At 33.1% G+C, this 23861-nt stretch overlaps 3 protein-coding genes and 2 long non-coding RNA genes across 8 annotated transcripts; 2 read left to right on the top strand and 3 right to left on the bottom strand.

Annotated features, from left to right (window-relative positions):
• Positions 1-240: 240 nt before the first annotated feature.
• Positions 241-11791, bottom strand: LOC111779823 (uncharacterized). 2 transcript variants are annotated; one of them, XR_015413898.1, is made up of 7 exons: positions 11609-11791; positions 10988-11040; positions 9329-9444; positions 4780-5306; positions 4150-4448; positions 2080-4001; positions 241-380 (listed from the first exon to the last, which is right to left on the bottom strand). It is a non-coding gene; the product is annotated as an uncharacterized LOC111779823 (long non-coding RNA). The 2 variants fall into 2 exon arrangements; XR_015413899.1 differs by having other exon boundaries at positions 253-385.
• On the top strand, positions 3342-6399 carry LOB (Lateral organ boundaries (LOB) domain family protein). Of its 3 annotated transcripts, none has more exons than XM_023659982.2 (2): positions 3342-3479; positions 4798-6399. In XM_023659982.2, the coding sequence occupies exon 2, from the start codon at positions 4799-4801 to the stop codon at positions 5348-5350; it is 552 nt and encodes a 183-aa protein (XP_023515750.1). In that variant the 5' UTR covers positions 3342-3479; position 4798; the 3' UTR covers positions 5351-6399. The 3 variants fall into 3 exon arrangements, 2 of the variants coding, with proteins under 2 accessions (XP_023515750.1, XP_086975915.1); XM_087119789.1 differs by lacking the exon at positions 3342-3479 and adding an exon at positions 3946-4081; XR_015413897.1 differs by lacking the exon at positions 3342-3479 and having other exon boundaries at positions 4799-5420; positions 6293-6399.
• An 810-nt stretch (positions 11792-12601) lies between the features above and the next one.
• Positions 12602-14142, top strand: LOC111779565 (uncharacterized). Its single transcript, XM_023659626.2, has 2 exons — positions 12602-13426; positions 13826-14142. Exons 1-2 carry the CDS (start codon positions 12994-12996, stop codon positions 14047-14049), a joined length of 657 nt encoding a protein of 218 aa, XP_023515394.2. The 5' UTR covers positions 12602-12993; the 3' UTR covers positions 14050-14142.
• On the bottom strand, positions 14079-15085 carry LOC147787377 (uncharacterized). Its single transcript, XR_015413900.1, has 2 exons — positions 14859-15085; positions 14079-14255 (listed from the first exon to the last, which is right to left on the bottom strand). It is a non-coding gene; the product is annotated as an uncharacterized LOC147787377 (long non-coding RNA).
• A 527-nt stretch (positions 15086-15612) lies between these two features.
• Positions 15613-18934, bottom strand: LOC111780369 (tryptophan aminotransferase-related protein 2). The gene is made up of 5 exons (XM_023660750.2): positions 18045-18934; positions 16794-17097; positions 16388-16668; positions 16008-16312; positions 15613-15927 (listed from the first exon to the last, which is right to left on the bottom strand). Exons 1-5 carry the CDS (start codon positions 18296-18298, stop codon positions 15740-15742), a joined length of 1332 nt encoding a protein of 443 aa, XP_023516518.2. The 5' UTR covers positions 18299-18934; the 3' UTR covers positions 15613-15739.
• Positions 18935-23861: the final 4927 nt, after the last annotated feature.

The raw sequence follows: 23861 nt of genomic DNA, 5'->3' as shown, positions 1-23861 counted from the left end.
AGAAGAGAGAAGTCAAGGTGGTCCCTCTATAGACTACGACTCACATCGATTACAACTTAAATCTCGTGAGTGAATAGAAAGTTAGGGTTTATGTTGAATCTCACTTTGAATTACAGTTCATCCTCTAAAGATGAAATTCGTCCTTAAACCTCAAATCAAGATAGGGAAAAATATGCGAAAATGCTTCAAATGATTCGCGTTTCTAGGTCAAAATTCTGATGAGTACATTGAACTATGTATGTGGCTAAGAATCCTCGCACATGACATAACACAATTACAGGGTGCATAATACCACTGAACTACATAGTAGTCCAGAGATCCACTATGCCAAAATCGAAAGAATCGAAAGAAGCTCCATCCTAACCGAAAGAAGCTACATCCTGCCCTACAGATCATGAGTCAACAATAATGAATGATATATAGTTTGTATTACAATGATAGAAGACCTTATGTACGTATTTTATGTTTGGAAAGGGACAGAAAGAAGAAGAATTGGAAGTCATCCAAAGAAAGGGACTAATTAACTCAACCACACACTCACACACACGTATAGTTTTGAATTCAAACTTGAAAAACTTTAGAAAGAAAGAAACCCCACGCTACCTCTCTGCCACTCTCACTCATCAGAACTACAAACCCACCTCCCTCTACTTACACTTTTCCTGTGTAGCCACTGCCCCCCTTTCCCCTATTGCCTTCTACCATACCATACCATACCATGCCATGCCATGCCATACATCCTTTTACTCTCTTTTTCATCATACGGTAAAAAGACGTATTATGTTCCTAAACTTTGGTAAAACTGATGATTTAGGCTTCGTTTGATAATCGAGCATTATCTCCATTATTGGGTTTCTTTGTTTTGTTCTTTATTTTTTAAACTTGAATCTAAATGTGTTACTATAAGAAAGACAAAAATCCTTATAAAGAAGTTGCGAGAAAGTATACATCATTTTTACAATAGAGACTAACAAGTACATAATCTTTGTAACAAAATTTAAGGACTAAATTGTATTAGAAAATTTAGAAACTAAACTAAAGTGGGTTTTAAATCTCAACGAGTCAAGTTTAACTTCAGAACCCTAAACATAAATATGGAACTGACAGTAATATTGATTTTACTGTAACTTCACAGTATCAAGAATGTAAAAAGGTAAAAGAAAAAGATCTCTAGGTCAACAAGAAGAATCAAAGTTACCCACAAAAAAAAATTTCTTCCAACCACTAAAGAAATAAATAAAAACTTAATTGGGACAGCCTCAAAATTTTCACTCGATCACTCAAATCTGAAAGATGATTCTTTGTTTCTCCTGTTTTCTTCCTTTTTTTTTTTCTTTTTTTTTTCTTTTAAGAAATATGATCAATTTATTTCAAATTATAATTTCATGATTTAATAGGAAAAGCGTAAGAATCTTTAAGAATATTTGTTTAAAATAACTATAAAGAAAAGGGCACCCCGTGGAATTTTCTAATACAACACATTATTATAGTAAAATTAAAGAATACTAAAATAATATATCCTATTGTATATATTATATTATTAGAGTGGATATATAGGGTTCATTCCAATTATGTCTTTTTATATGCTCTATTTATTAATGTCCAAATACATGACCACACCAAGAAATAAAATTATACTAACACTTCAAATCTAAATTCTAACTCCACCCAAAAAAAAGAAAAGAAAAAAAAAAAAGGGAAAGGCTTCTCCGTCCCAATCTTATTCCATAGACACTTTTACTGTTGTTCTTTCATATTTTTATCAAATATCGTAATAATAATATTCTTGTTATATGCTCAATATTCTTTTTATCTAGCTAGATAAGTTTTTTTGTTTATTTATTGAATTATAAGATTAAATTTGATAATGTGTGACATTGATATTTGTATTTTTGTGGAATATGGTGAGAAATTGGGTTAAAGGCGTGATAGCAACATTGCCGGGAGACCCCTCCCCTAGACTACGCACATCGCCCTAAAAGCCTACCCCTAACCTAAATAAATAAATAGATAAATGTGTATACTATAATTAAATACCCAAAATTATCAATCAATTGAAAGAGAACAAGAAGTACTAACCCATCAACTTGATTTTACATCCACTAGTCTGTTCTCTTCGTCAACAAATATCATGTTCTTCATTCCCTAACAATACCAAAATGGTGGGCTCTAACCCCATTAAATGCCACATTTATAACTTAATACATTTGTATGTGATCGAAATAAATTCTTTATTTTCTTGGTTCAACCACATTATCCATATGTATCTCTATGTTTAACTTGTTTAACCAGAAAATTGTAATTTACTAATCAAACTAAACATGATTACGTGAATAAAACATCAATTAAACAATAATCACATAAAGGGAAGGGAAGAATTCAATCAGTAGTTATAGAATTTAATGATGAACTAAATAATAGGATGTCATCATACGCACATGAACACACAAAGGGAAAAATGATATTATAATTGAAAAAATCACCATTTACTTACCAGTAAAATCAAGTGAGGCTCTGTTATTTTCATCGCTGGTTTAAATTTCACCCAAAAGAAGATCATTGGGAGTTAAAAAGTAAAACATAAATTGATGCGCAATAATAGCAACCATTTTTTTAGTATGATGCGATATGATTGAATTTGAAACAAGTTACAGAGAGAGAGAAAGAGAGAGAGAAAGCAAAAGAAAAAGAAAGAGATATGTGGTTTATTTTGCAAGTTGCAGTGCATGGCCTCGGTCAGTACAATCGTGATAAAATCCTGCTATCAGTTTTCTTTCTTTCTTTCTTTCTTTCTTTTTGGTGGTGAATCTATCATGAACCTACATGTCTATATACTCAAAACACTTCATCAAATTTCAATAACTTCAAATCTTTTCATTCTCACTACTTAAATAACGAGTATACTTGTGTAATGAAAAGAGTATAATCTTAATAGCTTTATACTCGTTACTTAAGCAATGAATGAATGGGTATTGAAAAGGGTATTGTAATGTTAATGGAGGTATTAATTGAAAAAAAATGATAGATATATGAAAATGATAGGTATGAGGTGTGTAATGGGGAGTGCATGAAAAAAATTAGAAGGGAATAAAAAAGGGAGACAATCCCACATCCATGATAATATTATTGGATGCAGGGTCATAGTCATTCTTTTGTTAGTGTACCCACCATTTATTATCCTTGTCTTTTGCCTCCATTCCCTTCTCTCTGCTTCTTCCCATCCACTAAATATACTCTTTTCCCCATCTTTCCCTCCACTCAATACCCTCAGGTTTTGTCACTCATTTCACTTCTCTCTCCCTCTCTCTCTCTCCCTCTTTTCTCTCTTCTTCTTCTTCTTCTTTTTCTTCTTCTTCCAGTTAGGGTTTTGTTTCAGCTTGTTCAGCAGAGCTTTGCAGAATTCAGTGACTAAATCACCCTCACAAGTTAGTTTATCAAAGGGAAAGGAAGAAGGGTTTTAAAGCTTTCTCACTGGAAAGGTAAAAGGGAGTTGGTTTTTTGGTGGTGGTTGTTTTATTTATACTTTTCTTTTTTCTTTTGAATTGATTCCAAAGAAAAGGCAAAGACCTAGATCACATAAGAGAGGTAAGTTTATGTAGCTCTCTTTGTTTTGTATGAGTAAAAGAAATGCTAGAAAAATAATAAAAGTCGTGTTTTGGTTTGTTTGTTTGTTCTTATAAATTTAGTTTTTTTTTTTTTTTTTCTCTATCCATAGGTAAGAAAAAGGCTAAAAAAGAGAGGAATTAATCTAGACCCTTTGCCGCGTATGGGGCTAGGTAGAGCTTAATTTAGGGCTCTCTCTTACCCATTGGGTTATATCATATTTTGACGTGTGTGTGTGTGTGTGTGTGTGTTGAAGAAGAATATACACATAAAATTCTGATCACCTTTACTTTGTTTCACCACTGTCATGTCTCACCTTCTTCACCTGAATTGCAGAATTTTGAAGCCTGTCTTTGTAGCTGCGTTGCACGCAACCTACTTTCTTCTCAATTTACACTCTGAAAAAGAAAAAGAAAAAGAAAAAATAGAAACAAAGAGAAAGTATATGCAACAAGCTTCAAAAGAATCCAGAGAGAAGGTGAATTTAGTTAAGAAAAGGATGGATTGTATAACGAAAATTTAGAAGCCTAAATGAAGGGACCTAACCGTTCGGTTAAAGGGTTGGAATTCGAACATATACGTTAATCCGAGCATAGTTTAGTCTAAAGTTCGTTGGTTCGATCCTCACCCTGCAATTGTCGAACTAAAAAAAAAGATGAAATTAGGAAAAATGGATACAGAAATATTTAAATATATATCTGCAATTTAGGCAGCTGTAGCAGAAAATGTTTCTGCAAATTTGATTAGGGTGTTGTACGTGTGTCTGTCCACGGGAGAGATTTTTCTGAGTACGCACGCGCGTGAAAGAAAGAGAGAGAGAGACAGAAGGTTAGGATCTTGATTTTCTGCACATGAATTAAACTTGGGATCAGTTACAAAATTCTAAATAACTTTCTTCTTCTGAATTTCATCTGACTTGTTCTAGAAATTCCTTTTCTTTCACTGATCTCCAGACTTGCATACACATAATATATATATGAAATGACCAAAAATAAATAAACCAAAAGGTTTGTTAATGAAGATAAAATTAAAACATTATGGAGTGTTAGTTGTTGGTTTAGTTTCTTAATTATAAATATATGCTTGTGTTGTTAGAGGAATTAAAACTTTAAGGTAAGAGAAGGAGGGAAAAGTTGATTAGAGCATGGATTAGTTAGAAATTGATCATTTTCTTACTTTGATTGGTTAAGGCAGGATGGCATCATCAAGTTCTTACAACTCTCCTTGTGCTGCTTGCAAGTTCTTGAGAAGAAAATGCATGTCAGGTTGCATTTTTGCTCCTTATTTCCCACCAGAAGAGCCTCAAAAGTTTGCCAATGTGCACAAGATCTTTGGGGCCAGCAATGTGACAAAGCTGCTGAATGAACTTCTGCCTCACCAAAGAGAGGATGCAGTGAACTCTCTTGCGTATGAGGCCGAGGCCCGAGTCCGGGACCCGGTCTATGGCTGCGTCGGAGCCATATCCTTCCTCCAAAGGCAAGTCCAGAGGCTCCAGAAGGAACTCGACGCTGCGAATGCCGACCTAATTCGGTACGCATGCAACGAGATACCTAATGCAGGAGTGAGTCATGTGGTTCAACCAAGCCCTGGTGCTCGCCCAAGAGCTTTGGATCAGTATCATACAAGTTCATCAACTGGGTATTACAATCAACATCTTCCTGCTTTTCCCATGGCTTATCCACTGCCTTGGAATGAAAACTCTCCTGGAAATGACATCAATGAAGGAGGAGGGGATGGCAATATTTGAAGAAATCTTCTCCAAAAAAAAAACCACAAAATAGGGTTTTTTCAACCCTAAAGAGAACTTCTCTCTTCTGGTATGTCACTTCCTCATATATTTATATATATATATGATGGTTTTTCTAGCTAGCTGCCCTCATTCACATGGACATTTTTCAAGCTGGATGACTTAGTAAATTTAATTTTTCTAGTATCATTTAGAGGGTCTTGAGAATTAGTTTCTTAAACCCCATTATCATTCTCCCATTTAAAATCCAAAACAAGTTCTCTGAGTTATGTTCTTTTTTTTTTTTTTTTTTTTTGGTTCTTCGTTTAATCATCATATGTACGTGTGGAAGATTAATTTAGGGCCTAAAATAAGGTTGCTGTGCATGCTCCCTAGCAGCTTAGCCACATTTTTACTTTAAATATTATAGACTATTGTCTATTGTGTGAGGTTCAATTTCTAGAGAGCTCTTTAGCTTCTTTTTTTTTGTATCAAAAATTTAGTAATGCCATTGTTTATGCTTATGAATAAATGAAAAATAATATTTTATCTCATGTTTGTTGTGTCTTCGTAAAAGCAGATTCCCTTAGTTCTGTATATTATATAGTTTTTTAAACATGCGTCTATGTCTAGCTTTCTCCTCCTTTTAACCCTATGCAATATTCTCTCACTTTTCTTCCTACTTTCTTTTTTGGAGGACCATCTACGTAAGCTTTCTTTTATATAGTTTTACTACAATTTTAGCTAAATGGTAACTTAATTTTGAGCTATTCATTTGATTGAGAAAAAGACCCATAAAAAGAGAAATGCTGAGCCCTTTAATTCGGTATTTGTTTATTCTATGCTATATCTACTTTGTTTGTTCTTTTATTTGGCTATGCCAAAGTTTCTTTCTAACCTATAATATGTATAAACTGAAAGAGGATTGTGGAAAAGTTCATTGGCTTGTGATGGTCTTGAAAGGTAGGATTTGAAAGGGGCATTTTGAACAAATGCAAGCTTTCTTGATGGCTTTTGGAAGGATCAGAAGAGGAAAGGGAAAAGGAAAAAAGAAAAAAAAAAAAGAAGAAGCATAATTTAGAGAATAATGAGTCTGAAGAAACTATGAACCAACAGTGTTCCTCAACTCATTTTCAAATTCTAGTCTTTATCTTTTTAGTGTTACAGTGCTAATGTGAATCTCTTGGAGTTTCCTTTTTATATTTTCACCCCAAAAAATAAAAAATATTTCTTTCTTTCTTTCATGGCCTAAATATCTCAAACAGTGTCTAAAAGTTTGGTTGGCCTCATTGGATTTCTTCAGTATAAAGTGGTGGCTGTTTCTCTTCCCATGGATGGGGTTTCAGTTTTCTTTTTATGTTTCAGTTTGTTCGCTTACCTTTTCACTGTTTTCATCTCCCCATCACAAGTTCCAGACTTTACAGTAAAAAACCCTACACAGTCATATTCACAGTAAAAGTTTCTCTTCCTTCTGTACTTTTGTGTTTTTGTGCTTCATTATTATCTTTTTATTTTTTAGGCTCATCTCAGAGCTTTGCTTTTTGTTTTTATTATATTATGAAAGTTACCCTTCAGGGGAAATCAAAGTTTTATGATGAGGACTCTGCAAAATTATCTGCATGGATTAAGCATTTTAATTAACATAATTACTTTAGATCCATTTATCCATCTCCTACACTTCATCTATAACCAAGTCTAAAGGTTATACTACGAATTCTGTCCTTTTTGACATCATTTAATTTGGTCCCTATCATATCTATCATTTTTCTTATTTACTATGGTAGTTGACTGAATTAGGGTTTAGGTTGGAGTAAAAAAAGAAGTGAGTTTTTGAATGGTAAAAATGGCTTAAGATGATGTGCACGGTTCAACCATAAACCAAGTCCGAACTATGAAACTTAAAATCAAAACTCTCAAAACTCATTTCTAAAAAAGCAAAGTTTAACTAAACTAGAAATACTAAATTAAAACTTTTAGAATAACTATAAGAACCAAATTCATGAAGTAGATAAAGCAGATCAAGCATTTTTTGTTCTCAAGAACAGAGAAAGGCTAAAAGAACCAGAAGAATCAAGAGCCACAGAGAAGGGGGGGAATCTAGGGTTAGGGTTTGAGATATTTAAGAAAAAAAGAAAGAAAACATGATGAAGAAGAGGCAGAATAAGTTGTCTTCTTGTCATTGAACAAGATGATGTACTAAGAAATGAAGCAACTCACGAGCCATTGAAAAATGTTAGAGAGAGGGAAGTTTTAATTTTTTTCCTTTTTTAAAAAAAAAAAAAGAAAAAGGCTTATATTTCTGGGTGGACTGTGGAAATAGATCTCTCTCTCACTCTCCTATGAGAACTAATTGCTGTTTGCATATGTTGGGAGTACAGAACATTCATCATCACAATACACAACACACTGAAACAGCCTCTCTTTTTCTCTACATTGCAATACCCTCTCTATACTTCTGTTTCTCTTCACTTTTTGGCAGTCTCTCTCTCTCTCGCTCTCTCTCTACCTCTCTCCCTCTCTCCCTCTCTCCCTCTCTCCCTCTCCCTCTCCAAAGTCCCAGCAACCCCTAAATTTTCACACAGAAAAAAAAAAAAGAAAAAAAAGAAACCAATACTAAAAGTTAAAGTCTTTTGTACTCTTTTTCTCTTACCCACGCACGCACACAAGGACACTGATCTCTCCCTGAATCGTATCTGGATATGGGTCGGGCCACGTCCTTTGTCCTCCAATTTATCGCCTCCTCCCTCTCTCGAGATCCCCAATTATTCCTTCCTATTCAATCATCTCATGAAATACCGCTCGAGTAGTATGAATGTCACTCTCATTTAATGTCCTTCGTATTTTTTAGAAGAAAAATAGAGTTCACTAAGGAATGAAATACAGGATTTTGAAACTTCTGATCACTTTACAAGAAAGCTCCTATATTAGAAGTCAAATGAAGAGAGACTATCATTAAAAAAACAAATCAAAGTTACCAAAAGTTGAGAAGGAGTCCCTCAAGAGGGAACATTTCTTTTGCATCAAAGAAACCAAGAAAAAAATCTGTCAGCATATATATGACCAACAGACTCCAAGCCCTCATCAACAGATACCAGAAGAGTACTAAAAAATTTATTTCTCCTCAATCATATAAGGTTTGTCTTCCCAATTCTCTCTCCAATTAACAATCTTTTTTTATTAAAAAAAATATTATTGTTTCTATTAATTTAATTTTGGGGGGCTTAACTTTTAAAGTCTGAAAGGGTTCACTGTTTTGGTTCAGAAATTTGGTCAGATAAGAGAAGAGGGGTAGAGGGGTTTCTGTGGTTGGTTTCAGTGAATACCTTTTATTCTTTCTTTCTTTTTCTTTTTGTGTGTGTGTGTTGTGTGTGTGTGTGTGAGTGAAACTGTAGTAATTTCAGAATCCATCATCATAACCCATCAATCTTAATCTTCTACTCTGCAGAGAGGGATGGCGAGACGTGGTAAAGAAGCAAAGAGCAGCTGAAATTTTGGCAGAACCTCATAAGGCTTTCATCATAGAAGGACAAATATCATAGACAACAAGCCTTCTATTTTTGCCCCCACCATATAATTCTTCTTTTCTTTCTTCACCCATTTAACGCAAATAATTGAATGCATAGTTTACTAATTTCAACAATATCTTGAATTTGAAACCTGCTAATTTTACATTATTCTATACAAGTTTCGATAAAATCACACGTTTATTTAAAGATAAGCCTATAGTTACATAGTCCTTTCTCTCCTCACTTATCTTTATTAAATAGACTCTTCATCTCTCTGAAACCATATATTTTAATTTACTAGACATAAAATTTAAAAGTTTGGTTTATCCCATTTATTTCCCTAGATAGTGTGTGAGTAGGGCTATCTCTACAAGTATTTTAATTTAATTAGACATTATTAGTGTGAGTAGGGCTATCTCTACCAGTATTTTAATTTAATTAGACATTATTATAACTTTATCAAGTAGTAGCTAGAATTGAAGTATTTCTTTACCTCTTCAAGCACTCAGAGAGTGAGCCTTTCATCTACAATCTCTTTGCATTGCTCTCACAGCCCTTCATTCCGATCATATTCTCGTCCCAAATTCACCAAATCCTACCTGTTCTGCACTGCATTAATTGTGACAAAGTCTAATGTGCGTGAGAATACACTTCTAAAAACCAAGAATTTATGCATATACTCTAAGAATCCAATTCATTAAATGATTACTTTGACTTATTGAGCATGATGGAAGAATATTTTTTGTTTTTTTTTCTTAAACTTCTTCCTACCCCAAATTAGGAAACGTGAAAACAATCATATTATCGAAGAATATCTTTGATAAGTACCAATCCAACTTTTTAACAAAAAGAAAGAAAAAAAGGCCTATCATCTATTTATATATATATTCATTATAATATGTGGAAAAAAGAATCAAATTATAACAAAAATAAGGGGCTTTAATTAACAATTACTAGTAAAGTTCCCTTACAATTTATTCTCACTTTTATAGAGTACAGGCTCCTACTGTTAGGACTTTGAAACTTTGCACATGTTCTAGCCTGTAGCCTTAAAAGGAAGGATTAGTCTTATCATTTATATATGTGGCTATGCTTTAAAATTATTTAACTTTTTTCTTACATATATTAACAATATCTGAACCAATATTGTTTGAATTTAGCCCCAAAAGTATATTTTTTCAATTTGATGAAAGCTTGAATTTGTTTAATTTATGTTCGTAATCTTTGCATGTAATATTTAATTAAGAATATAAGTATCTAACTTTGTGGTAGATGGGTTGAAGGAAGAGTATATGATTCAAAGGAGTGTCCAACCACACTCCAACTTTTGCAATTGCAATTATGTAAAGCTTGGAAGTAATTTAAAATAGTTGGGGAATATTATTAATTAACACTTGGGCATTGTTTGGGATTAGGGTTTACTTTTCAACCATTCTTTAGAAATAATGGGCTTAAGTTTGTAAAGTGTTTTTCTCACAAGCATATGCATCTACATCAATTTACGAAAATCATACTTGCAAACACTTTCTACCCATAGCTCTTTTGTTTTATTACCAACTTCTTAAAAATGGTTTACGAATCCAAATCAAGAAAACTAAGAAAAAATATTTTTTTAAACTTAATTTTTATGAAATTTAGTTTAGAATTCATGTGCTTAAAGTAGGTGAAGAACTCACTCACCCATTGAGGAATCCATCATAATTTTTGAAAACCAAAAATAAAAAACAAAAAAGTTATTAAATATGACAGTATTATCAATTCCCATTTTATTTTTTTTTAAAAAAAAACATAAAATTAGCAATTGAATGAAAAATTAAGCTGAAAAAGAGCGACAAAAAAGGGAAGCCAAAACGAGGGTGATTTTGGCAATAACTCCACTCTTGTATATGGACCATGAAAAAATAATGTTGAGCCCAAAAAAGTAAAATTTTGGGCTAACTACTAGGCCCATTGACTCTTCACCCATTAAGGGGCGGATCCAAAATGCCTAAGAATTTCAAATGAAATGGAAATTGAAAAGGTTTCTAGAAGAATAATTTTATAAAACACACGGGTTGTTTTGTTTTGGCATCAAACTAAATAACTCGGTTGTTTTTCCCGCTAAATAGATAGTTTTGATAGCAAATTCAGTCTACAACCAACTTGAACATACCTGAATCGATCAAGATGTTCCACGTTTAAATTTCTCACATCTGCAAGAGTAAACTTAAAAAGAGAAAAATAACTTTTTAAAATTAATATTTCCTGATTATATTTAACTTTTACAAAAAAAAAAAAAAAAAAAAAAAAAAAAAAAGAAAGCATTAGAAACGGATTCCAGTCATTTCCAAAATATTTTTGTCATAATCTACAGCTACAGCAAGTGCACTATGAAGTCAACTTTTCCAGCAATTATATTGTCCCCAAAAAGTACACCCATCTTAGAAAATAAGCATATAAGCATATAAGTAAAATCCTTCAAACTAAAGAGTAAATGCAAATTCGTAGAAATGAACATAGTTCAACTGACAAACACGTGTACTCTCGATCAAATAAATTTGAAGTTAGAACCAAAAGGAGAAAAAAAATAGTAAATGCAAGTTGCACGAAAGTCCTAGCTGATTGTGATAAGATCTAAGCCAACTGTGCGGCTAAGTGACTCACAGCCCCACACACACAGAAAAAAAGAAGTTATCAGAATCAGAATTAAATTTCATATACAAAATACTTATTCGTTTTAATATCACATGGTTAATGCATTAACTAACGAGATGAATTTATAAGAAGCAAGTACCTCTTTGTTCTGTTGTTTGTGCAGGCGAGGGCACCATTTTTCTCTTTCTTTTTGTCACTGTCGGGCGGCCACCACAGCCCTCATCGCTACGCAATATCTGAGACATTGAAGGAAGTTGTTCACAGCAATTAACTTCAGAATTTATGGGTCCTCTTTTGTTCCGTTGAAAATCAAGCAACAATTTGAAACTCTCACATTTCAATTCCAGAAATTTACTCTTACCCGTTTAGGGTAAATGTGTAGCCATCACTGGTAGCTCAAAGTGCATTCTAGAGACGAAGTTTGATTCCAATACACCATCACTGCAGGTCGTTTTCAACCATGGAATCCTATGACATATTAAGCCTAATCTTTTATGAACTGTCGGTTATACCATCCCAATTCAAATTCGTCGTTATTAGCCTCAGAGATTTGTGCCCCTTTACTATAAGTTACTGAATTTAGAATTGAACATTAAAACAATATCTTATTTCACCAACTCCTTACCATTTTCTGCGGTGGTTGGTAAGGTAGAATTTTCCAGTTACTAAAAGTGGAAGCAAAACCTTGAGTTTATAAGGTAAACATCTATATTCAGATCAATTTTTTAGGAAGAATCTTAAAGTAATATCCATTCGCGCTAAGTTTTTGCTCAAGAAGCACTTTTAAGTTTTGACACACCAAGAGAATAATATACACTTTACTTCCTTAAAACTCATGTCAAGCAAGTTCAAAGTAAATTTAAAATGGACAATATCAAATGAACGTGAAAAAAAGAAATCATTATTCTAGCGCTATAGTGTTAGGTGTTGAGAGTTGTCCATTTGGCTATGGTACGTGTGGACAATAGAACTTTACCTCTGTCATGCAACAAGCGTAAAAAGGCAAAAAAGAAGGGATGAGAAACGTCCGGACATTTTTGCAGTTGAGATGCATAATTGATCTCAAGGAATATTTATAGCATGGGAAAAAATGTTCCAAGTACGGTACCACTATTAATACTTTTTCCAAGTTTCAAAGCTAGTAGGGCCACTTTTAAAGCGCTGAAGATCTATTCAAAATTACCAAATAATGTGTGTGATGATTTAGTCTTTGCAAAACTTTATCATGTGAATTAACACATCAGATTCTGAATTCTGAATGGGGTCACAGGTCATATCTGTCTGTATTTCCTTGTATAAAATGACAGCCATTCACGAGCCTCATAGACGTTTCCACTAATCATTAACTCTGAGAAAGAGCTAACCAAGTAGAGCAAGGGATAAGCACAGCCAATATAGGTACCCCAAATGCAGCTCTCTTATGGAGGAGACTTTCATCTCTCTCCTTCATTTCCTGTCTATAAGGCCAATTTGAAGACTCGCTCAGTAACCCAGAAAGGCTAAAGAAGCAAAGCCTTCACTAAGATGGGTGCATGCTCAAGCAAAGATGGGAGTGAGATCTGTGATGATGATGTTAGAGGATTGAAAGAAAAGGTAAGGTTACTTAGAGAGGAAGTGAGGGGTGTAATGTCTGAGATGGATAAGGTGACTAAAGCTCATGAGAAAGACAAGATGTTTTTTGCATTTAAGGAGGCAGGTTGGAAATCTGAGAAAAAGAGACTCAAAGAGGAGGTGAAGATGTTGAGGAAGAGGGTAAATGAGAGGATTACAGAGATTGAAGAGAGAAATTTTGGAGATAAGACTGCAACAGAGCGAAAGATGGAGGGAACTCCAAATATCATCTTTGGACAGATACAACAAGAAAGAGCACACAGAGATGAAGCCATTGAGAAGTGGAAGCAGCTTTACCACGCTATCAAGATTGAGCTTGATGACCTAATTCAGAGGACACATAATGGTATGTCTATAAACTTATCTTTTCTTCTAGTCATCACAGAAAATCTAATTTTCCTTTTGTTCCTGAATTTTCTGTTGATTTTCTTTCAATTTACTACTTTTAAGCTCAAGATTAGTGTTAGAAATCATGACTCTCCACCAATGGTATGATATTGTCCACTTTGAGCATAAGCTCTCGTGGCTTTGCTTTGGGCTTCCTCAAAAGGCCTCATACCAATGGAGTTAGTATTCCTTAATTATAAACCCATGATCATTCCCTAAACTAGCCAGTCTGAGACTCACTCCTAACCATCCTCAACAATTAGATCAGTGAAGGCCAGCAAAAACTAAGACGGCAAAAATTCAATAAATGCACATTAGATTTCCCATCACTAACAGGCACTCATCGTTACTTTGATAGGAGATGGATTATACTGGGGAGCAACTGAGCGGACAGACGCACTACGAACAGAATTACAAGCAAAGGAGGAGACAATAAAAGCCCTCAAAGAACGATTAGTTTCAATGGAGCAAGAAAAATATAAGAGGAACAGAGATATTGACATACTGAGGCAAAGCTTGAGAATTATGACCAGTAAGAAGGAACAGCAGCAAGGAACTTTCCATAAATGCGTCTGTAAGTAACCTGCCAATGAATTGGGCAAGAAAACAAAATTTTCAATACCATATTAGAATGATGAACAAATAATGAAATGCCGATTGAATGTGTTTTGTAAAGATTGTTACCTCTGCACCCCCACCCTTCATTTCAACCCACTGGTCATTCTCATCATCATTTTGTCGGCATGGTCCAAAGGTGTTAAGAATTAAACACATTTTTGTTCCTTAGACTGGGATTTTGGGAAGAGTTGCAACAGATGAAAAGAAAATAAAAGATTAATCCTCTCTCAGTTGACAGGAAGATAACTGTGCTGATTCATAGATAAGGCTAAAATTCAACTTCGATAGACAATCACACAGTTGATCGATTTCTTGGGATTTAAATTTAGAATATAATTATTGCACTATTGTTCAAGTTATAGTTATCACAAATCAACCACACAGGAAAATATAGCTTGTAAAACAATAATGTCCAAGTTCTTATATGTGAATCTAGCATTGTAGGGCTCTAGCTTGATCAATAACATCCCCGATTCAAATTTTGTTACATCAACAATGAACCAAAAGCTTAAATTCATGAGTTAGTTCATTTCTAGTAACATTAATACTTCAACAAATTTTGTGCCCAGCCTTGCAAACATGCGAATCAATTTTTTTACTTAAACTGAATCAATAGGAGAAATGCTTCAACTCATGCTAATAGCAATTCTACAAGGAATTATTTACTTGAACTCAATCATATGCATAATGGCTGTGAAACATGAATGCTGAAACCTATCAGTAAATCGAATTGTAATAGCCATTGTGGACCATTAACCTAAACCAAAACATACCTTCATTGAACTTCTTGATGGAAAGGAACTGCCAAAGAAATGGCCGAAGTAAAATGGAAGAACCAAGCCAAGCTCTACGCAATCCAAAGGATCCATAAAACGCATTTTATCCATTATCGTAGCAATGACGGAGACGAAACGCACTGAAATCGCTCCAGTCGACGCCTGAAAGAAGAAAGATCATTGAGCCTTCGCGCCATAAAACGTTCGTGCGTTTCTTCAATGCATCAGGGCTACCTTTTCTTTTTAAATTAAAAAAGAATATTATATATACAATTACTAAAAAAATTAATTAAAAAAAGTTAATTCACTAAATCAAACTTATATTTATGTGTATATATATATATGATAATGTTTACACATCAATATAAAATTTAATTATAAGATAGTACGAAATAGCATTTCGAAAAAATTCCCAATCATATGGGTATGGAGTGATTATCGACGGTTGAGATTGATCCGACAAATTTTGGTTGATAATTGGATATGGCCTGGGTCCAGTCTGTAGCCACTTTTGGGCTGTGGACCTTTTGAGATGACATGTCCAGTGGCACAGACATACAGTTGAAAGTTGCACGGTTGCCGGTTGGGCTGGGCCTCTAATTAATTGGAAGCTTTGAAATTGGGCCCATCCCGAGACCAGCCACCGCTTAAATTGATATAATGGTCAGATTATAATTTTAAATTAAAATTTATATTTAATAAACCAACAAAATTAAAATAAAATAAAATAAGAAAGAAATAGATAGCGAAAAACCAGAATCAAAAACAAAAATTTATATTTTTCCTTATTTTTGTTTTCAATTTTACATTCGGAATCCCAAAACCCCCTGTGTTCTTCAACCTCTGATATGCCTTCTCAGCCGCAACAGCGTCAGATGTCATGAGCTGATCTGAGACAATCTTTCTATAAATAAACTGTAGGTTTCCTCGCGGTCCAGCATGCTAACACGGACGTATTTGGGGCTAACACCGAAATGCTTTCCGCCTCGTGCGAGTATCTTGTGGCCTCGGAAGAAGCTCTCGCAATCATCAACGTCGGCTCCATCACATCTCAACCATGCAAAGGCTGCACACAATGAAACATAAGAGTCAATTGATTGCACGAGTTTAAGGGGAAAAAAAAAACATGTCTCCAATTGTTCTTGCCAGGTTGGGTCCCCAAGTTGTTGTCAAAGAAGCTGCAATGTGCGGGAGAAAATTTAGGCAAACTAAATAAGCCGCTGTCTTTCACCGCCTCCCTTAGCAACCTCCATCTCTCAGTCATTACGGCGTGGCTGAAATGGAAGAACGATTCCGGATACTCCGAACCACCGGCTTGTTCACTACTGTCGGATACCACTTCCAGAACTTTGGCAGCTCGAAGCTGCGAGTCTTTTGACACGCCAATCGTGCTCAGCTCTATGAATTTGACCATTCTCTTTGCAACTTCAACGTCCTTCACTAAAGCCCACCTGAAATTTGAAGAAAAATAGCGTTGGAATTTGGAGACAATTTCAATTTTCTCTTAGCTTAGCTAGCTAACTGACCCAATGCGCGTCCCAGCATGGCCGGTACTCTTTGACACAGTGAACATCGTCAAGTCATAGTCAGAAGGCGCAGAAATGGGCGTATATTGCGGCCAATAATAAGCAAGGTCGTGGATCAATATACCGCCCGTTCTGTTCACCACGGAGTGTCGAATGAAGCCATCGGGGTTGTTGGGGGAGGTGACCAATTCGATGTAAGGCTCATCCTTTTCAAATTGCTTCGCATCGCCAGCCCATTTGTGGAGCCCCGACTTGACACAGTCGGTCATCAAAGGGTAAGACTGCAATTCATGTGATTAGGTTCAGTCAATAATTTTTTTTTTTTTTTTTTTCTTTAAAGAAATATCAGACAGTGCATGTGGAGCAACTATTCAGAATAAAGTTATTGAGTCGAATCATGACTCACCGAGTAGTATGGGGCAGTCGAGACCACGCTGATCGGGTTGGACGAGTCTTGCGGGGAAAGGGCATAGAGGGCAGCTAAGAAGAGCTGGGAGGACCCCGTCCCGACAACAATGTGCCGCCCCTCGGTCACAGCGTTACCAGCAACCTTGTGTACCCTCACAATTTGGGTGGCAAGCTCAGGCTCCAAGAACCAACAAAGGCTCTTCCCAGCAGAAAAATAGCTCATTGATTGCCATCCAGGGATCACAATCGTAGTCTTGTCCCCCATTGCCTTCCAATATTGCTCATACATTGTCGGGTCGCCACTGCATTAAATCATATCATAAATCTACATCAAACTGCATAATAATTACACGTTGAGATCCCATGTCGATTCGAGAGTAGAATGAACTGCGAAAATCTCTCCATACATTTCGAATAAAAAAAAATTCAAAAAGAATAATATCTAAGATTTAATATTATTAAATTTAAGAGATTTATGGAAAGTTAAACAAATTAAAAGGTTCTATTCTTCTATAATTTAAGATTATTTCTTTAATGAATGGTGCTGGTATTGGTGTTGCATGCATTGTGGAATAAGCCACGTGGTTCCCACAAAAACGAGAATCTTCGTATTCTTATTCTTCTTGTTCTTAAAAAAATTAAAAAAAAAAAAAAAAAAAAAAAAAAAAAAAAAAAAAAGTTCTTCCGGTCCAAAAACAAACACCATGATGACAATTTTTTTGGTCAACTTCAAATCACAGCCGTCCATGGTGCATTTTCGAATTTAATCAAACAATTATAATAATAATAATATATTTTTCATAAATTAATAAAAAATTAAAAAGAAAAAAAAGAACAACAAAAGCAAGAGTAGTTTCCATTCCACTGTTTCTACCTTTCTAGTTCTACCCTCGAAAGCCTCAACCCAAAACAGAAGAGCCCAGAGCTGTCTCTGTCTATGTTTGCAGCCAAAACAGCAACAAGACGGCATGGATCTTCGATCCAAAAGCGCTTTCTAGACAACGCCAAGGACTTGAACCAAGCGTTCCATTTTTTTTTTTTTTTTTTTTTTTTACCCTTTTTTAAAATTTATATATATATTCCTCCATAATGTCACTGACATCCCACACCTAAAAAGCTGGAAAAAAAGCAGCTACTTATACCTCGAAATTACCCTCTTACCCTTCCCCCCATCGAAGAACAAAAAGATTAATTTTGTTCAAGGAAGAAGAAATCAACAAACACGTAAAGAAGAAATCAAAACACTCACTGGTCGAGATTAATAACTCTTTGTCCTCCATGTTCATCAACAGAAGGTTGAGTTTCGTGAGCTGCTGCTGCTGATTCAGATGGGAAAGACAAGAATCTCATTTGGGAAGCTTTAGTGCCTTTGTGGACCGCCATTGGAGCTCCACTTTGGTGCTTCTCATTCTGATTTACACCTCTTAGAATCAAACTCACATTCAAAGCTAGAGACAGCACGAACAAATGCCTGAAAGAAACGACATCCGCTATTCTGGCCATTGCTACACGAAAAACAGAGCACAAAAGGGGAGAAAAAACAGAGTGTTAGAGAAGAAGAAACAGATGAGGGAAGAAGAAGGGTATTGTTATTAGCGTGTTTGATTGCTGCGAATGGGGAGTAAGGAATGAAAATATGAGGTATAAATAGGAAGGAGAGAAGATTGAGATGATTTCAAACAAAAGAAAGTGCCAAAATGCCAAAGGGATGGTAGGACATGAAGAATTAAAGTTTTGAAGGCATGCAGAATCCAGAAACAGGGATCATTTCATTTTATCTTACAAGTACATTCCAATGGGGGAAGTCATCACAAAAGGTTTGATAAGTTTCGAAAAAATTATTAGCTTAAATGGAAAGTTGAAATGGGGGAAAAAAAACAGAGTAATATCCGGTCGTGTTCGATCTCTTCTCTGTGATTCTAAAGGAAGATAAACGATGAAATCATATCACAGCGTTTTGTCGCCATTTTTGGAGCTTGAGAGGAAGAACAATAAACAGAGTCGACAAAGAAGGAGAAATTGGGAAACTAAATCGAAAAGGAAGAAGAACAGAACACCTTCTTGTTGTTGTTTTTTTTTTTTTTTTCTTCTTCTTCTCAAGAATGAAGAAATCCCACCACTATCTTAAAAAGTAATATCCTCTCCCACTTTCCTCTTTAAAACTATGAGATTCACGACAATATTTAGAAGGCAGGACGATAAATTAACTCATAAAGTAAGACGTAAAACAAATATCTAGATATTTATTCTTTTTGACTGTGACTCGGAGATATATTTTAGTTCTTTTTTTTACTTTATTATTAGTTAAATTTATTTTTCTTGACGAGGAATTTGATGAATTTTCGAATATCTCTAGCTATTCATTTAGATTATGATAAGTGGAAGATGGAAGGAACAAGAATCTCACGTAAGCTAAGTAATGGATGTGTTTATAAATAAAAATATATTTTAATTAGTACGAAATTTTTCAGGAAACAAAAAATAAGAGCAGGAGAGCATGTAACAGTCAAAATATATTGTCAGCTTCAGCAGTTAGATATTATTGTCAACCTCACAATTTTAAAACGTGTCCACTGTGTAAAGATTTTTACACTTCTATAAACACTAAACTAATATGAGATCTCACGACAATATCATACTGTTTTGGAGATTAGTGATTCTGAACATTATCGATAATGAAAAAAATAATAAATAAATAGTGTGTCACTAATTTTGGTGGGTCTTAGATCCCCAACCACGTCTCTCTTTCAAAATTTTATCCAAAAAAATGAAAAAGAAAAAAATCCTTCACATTTATGTGTCATTTATTCCCCTATTGAGTTATACGTTTGATCATAGTGAATGAAAATGACATCGTCAAACTAAATTGCCTATCAAAATTCGCTACGAAGAAAACGCATATTATATCAAGATCATTTTAAGGGCTAAAATATGAGACTATATTAAATATTAAAATGACGTCATAAGCTAGTATATTAAAATTTCTCATTTAATAAAACAACAAACACAAAACTAATGTGTTAGGTAAATTATTGCTTTGCAAGTGTATTTGCAAGTGTATTTGGACAACTGAGCTCCACTTGGAATGAATTGATTTTTTTAATAACAAAAATAAATTTTTTGAGATGTAATAGGTTTTATAATAAAGGAATATTTTCTCCATTTGTACTGGGTTTTTGGAGAAACTTAAATCAAAGTCACACGAGTTTATGCTCAAAATAGACAATATCATATTACTATGGAGAGTCGATTCATTTAACAAATTCAACTTTTTTTTAAGAAATTTAATTTTTTAATAAACACGTTCCTACACGTTTTTCAATTTATTGCCGACGTTTTTCAATTTATTTCCGTAATGATGTGGATAGATTTTTTTTATATATAATATTTTAAATATATAATTGATAACTTCTACTTTTTAATATAATGTATAGTAATAAAACAAATAATAATTCAAATAAAAACATAATACAATGTTTAAGGGGTGGAGTAGAACAAAGTGAAATATAATTTTCTACCAAAAAAAGAGATAAATCAAAAAACAAAAATTAAATTAAGAGCAAAACTCCAAATGGACAGATGTGCTTAGATGGAGTTAGCTAAATGGGGCGATTTACTGAATTATATCCCGTCCCTGGTTAATATAAATATATTTTCAACACATATTATATATATATAGACCTCAATTATAATATTTGAATTATTATTTTTTTAATTAGGTTGGTAGCTTATAAAATATATTAAGTTATTGTGTTTTTTTTATATATAAATATTTAATAAATATTATATTAAAAAAATGAAAATTTTTAAAATAACTATTTTTAAAAAATAATAAAAATGATACAAAATTAACCCGCAATTTATCCTCGCCAAAGTTTCCATACAAAACTAATTTACCGTAAAAAATAAATGAAAATTCTACAACAGTATGAAATGAAATAGTTGAAGTGAACCGGACGAAGAAGAATTCTAGAGACACTTGTAAATATTTAGAAAGATAGGTGTGCATGGGGTAAGAAATAAATGTGGTACATGCATGTAAATAAGAATAAGAAAAGAAAACAAACAAAAAAGGCCAATGATCAAATAAGTATGCTTCTTAAAAATAACTAAAGGTAACAAAATAACAAACAAAAAAAAAAAAAAAAAATACCGAGGCGTTACAAAATGTGCCCATCATTAAACTCCGCATTACAACTCTAAGGATCCAAATATAGGATTGCATTGCCATATTTAGAGTCAATAATATCTTATATGATTATTTTTTTAATTACTAGATACAGAAGACTCATAGATTTTATCGGCCTAAATCACATGCTAAAACAAGAATGAGTTATATTACATATTTCTCCTTTAATTTTATTTGTGTCGGGACAGAAGATTTGGTTTCTTTTGTCTTATTCAAGTGTTACATCTCAAAGCATAATTGGATGTAAAATGAATTGACTTAATTGACCTTGACAATCGAAACTAATTACCCTAATCTCTAGATTCTGATATGATATATTAATTAAAATATATTAAAGTATTTGGGAACGCAACATTCCTTTGGAGAGAAGGTATTACTGTTCCTATTTGAGAGTGTTTGATTAATTCACCACACCTAGATGATGTGAAAGTTATCTTATTTATAATCAAATAAATTACAATGATATGGAAAAAGTAATAAAGGGAAATAATAATAAATGAAAAGATACATATCGTAAGAAGACAAATATCTAGATATTTGCCTTATAATAAAATATCAAATATGATATATATGACAAAATATAATTTATTACTAAATATCCTTTAATACTATTGGTTAATGTTGTGGGCTAAAATTTTATAATTGTTAAGTTGGACCCCCTCTTAGCAATTACTCTAATCTGAAGTAGTAAAGATATCACCGTGGCAATACAGTAATCCACACAAGCGTCGTTATTGTAGCATTAAATTTGGATTTATTTAAAATTGTGGAAGTAGACTTTCTTCTCCATCCAACCACGTGGCAAATTAGTTTATTTTTTTAATAATTAAAAAAAAAATGCCACGTTTCTCGTAGTACGCATTTCAGCCTAGGAAATAAATGTGGTCACAACGTCGCAGCTATTGATCCCCAAAATAAAACACTGATTAATACGGATTTCACCTCTAAGTTTCCACTTGGGACCAACACAATAGAAGATTGACTTCCGTTATAATAATAAGGTAACAAAACAATTCCACGTCACCTCTTTTTGACACGTAATTATTGTTAATTTTCTACGGTAGACACGTAATTAAGTCAACATTCTTAGTTGGCACTGTCTGGTGGAATTACTAATGTAATTTGACCCCTTGTTCTTCATTTGCCTTCATTTGACATCTTTACCCTTCAAATTTATAGTTAGGTTACTGGCTTAAAATGTAATTTTACCCGTGTTGCGAGCAATGATGCATTAAAAACTATATTATATTATTTTTTAAGTTAAATTACTTTATGTTAGAATAATTTCTTTTAATATTGACTTCTTTTTAATAAAAGATATTATCATTATTTAACAACTTTCCATATACACTAACCTTTAATATTAACATGTTTCTTAATTATTTTAAATATATATATATATATAATTTATCATTTACATTTTTTTTAATAAATATTAAGATGTTAATGGGTTTTCAAAATTATTCAATTACTACAACTACATAAGAATCTATTTCCTATTAAATAATCAATATATATATAATTTTTTTTTTCTCTTTGTTTGTGTTTCTTCCCCTCTCATCTCTGTTCTCCAAGAAACGGTTTGATTTGATGTGACAAATCATAATAGTTAATAATCTTCCTTCTATAAAAAAAAAAAAAAAAAATTGTTTAATTATTTTTATTTGTATTTTAAATTATTATGAAAACTTAGAAGTTAAAAGACTTTAAATATAAAACAAATATCTCTTGACACGTGTAAAAAAATATTTTTGAACTTAAACTAAACAATTTAGTCATTAATCAAATTAAAATGATTAAAATGTGATTTGACAGATATATTCAAGCATGAGACAATTTAATTAGAAAAAGGAAAAAAAGATTCCTCGAAATTACCGAAAATACCAAAATATTGTAAAATCCACGTAATTTGACAATAACAGATATAATATTCGAAATATATTTAAAATATTATATTATATTTTATATTTTATATTTAACTAATTTATATTTTATTTAATTGCTAGTTTATATCTCATTTAAAGTTTATAAATACGAATGAGAATACACAATTTCGATTCTAGTTCTATTTCTATTTCTGATTCTTAACATGTGAATGATACGAGAAACACAATTTAAATAAATAATAAACTTGGCATATCAATAAAATATTAACGAATATTGCCGTAAATAAAAAAATTAAAATATGATATATTTTGTTTTATTTTTTTTATGTATACTTATAATTTATTGATATATTTAATGTGTTGGAAGGATGATAGGTAAAAAAACGAGAGAGAAGGAAGAAGAGGTGGAAAGTGAAAGTTCGTTGGAAGGAATTAGAAAGGGATTTGGGGCCACAAAATCTGGAGGTCAAGAGTTAAGTTTTGGAGGGGAGGGGACCATTTTTCTGAAATATATTTAAAAATTTAATTAATAAGTTGGTGAGGGGTCAGGTTTGGTAATCGGGTCGGAAACAAAGCCCATAAAGTCTACTTGGTCCAGCCGGTCACATTCTACCCTTCCACAAGTGGTCCTCTCTCTGCTTACTCCTTCAAAGCCCAATCAGCACACCCCATCATATTCATTCTTACCTCTCTCTCTCTCTCTCTCGTGGATTCAAAACTTCTTCTACTCAACTACTTAAATGTCATTATGTGAATTAAATTAACTCAATTCATAATAATTATTACTAGTTAATTGTGGGGACAAGCAACGCTCTTGATTTATAATGAATATTTTTAATAATTTAAACTAAATCTAAACTTTAGAAATATATATATTTTTTATTTTTATAATTTGACCTTGATTTTATTTAAAATAATATGAAGGAAAATCTCATATTATCATCTACATGTCATAATAAAAAAAACAAAAAAAAAAAAAAACCATCAATCT

The sequence above is a fragment of the Cucurbita pepo genome, chromosome 18, assembly GCF_057944985.1.
Source record: "Cucurbita pepo subsp. pepo isolate OVF chromosome 18, ASM5794498v1, whole genome shotgun sequence".
Classification (NCBI taxonomy): domain Eukaryota; kingdom Viridiplantae; phylum Streptophyta; class Magnoliopsida; order Cucurbitales; family Cucurbitaceae; genus Cucurbita; species Cucurbita pepo.
This window is presented reverse-complemented; position numbering and strand designations above follow the sequence as displayed.

Bases quoted from the DNA above. Each gene is read 5' to 3' on its own strand.
- LOB (XM_023659982.2), top strand. From the start codon at position 4,799: ATGGCATCATCAAGTTCTTACAACTCTCCTTGTGCTGCTTGCAAGTTC.
- LOC111779565 (XM_023659626.2), top strand. From the start codon at position 12,994: ATGGGTGCATGCTCAAGCAAAGATGGGAGTGAGATCTGTGATGATGAT. The intron at 13,427-13,825 runs GTATGTCTATAA...TTACTTTGATAG, and splicing joins AATTCAGAGGACACATAATG to GAGATGGATTATACTGGGGA.
- LOC111780369 (XM_023660750.2), bottom strand. From the start codon at position 18,298: ATGGCCAGAATAGCGGATGTCGTTTCTTTCAGGCATTTGTTCGTGCTG. The intron at 16,669-16,793 runs GTGAGTCATGAT...CATGAATTGCAG, and splicing joins CGACTGCCCCATACTACTCG to TCTTACCCTTTGATGACCGA. The intron at 16,313-16,387 runs GTCAGTTAGCTA...TTCAAATTTCAG, and splicing joins CATGCTGGGACGCGCATTGG to GTGGGCTTTAGTGAAGGACG.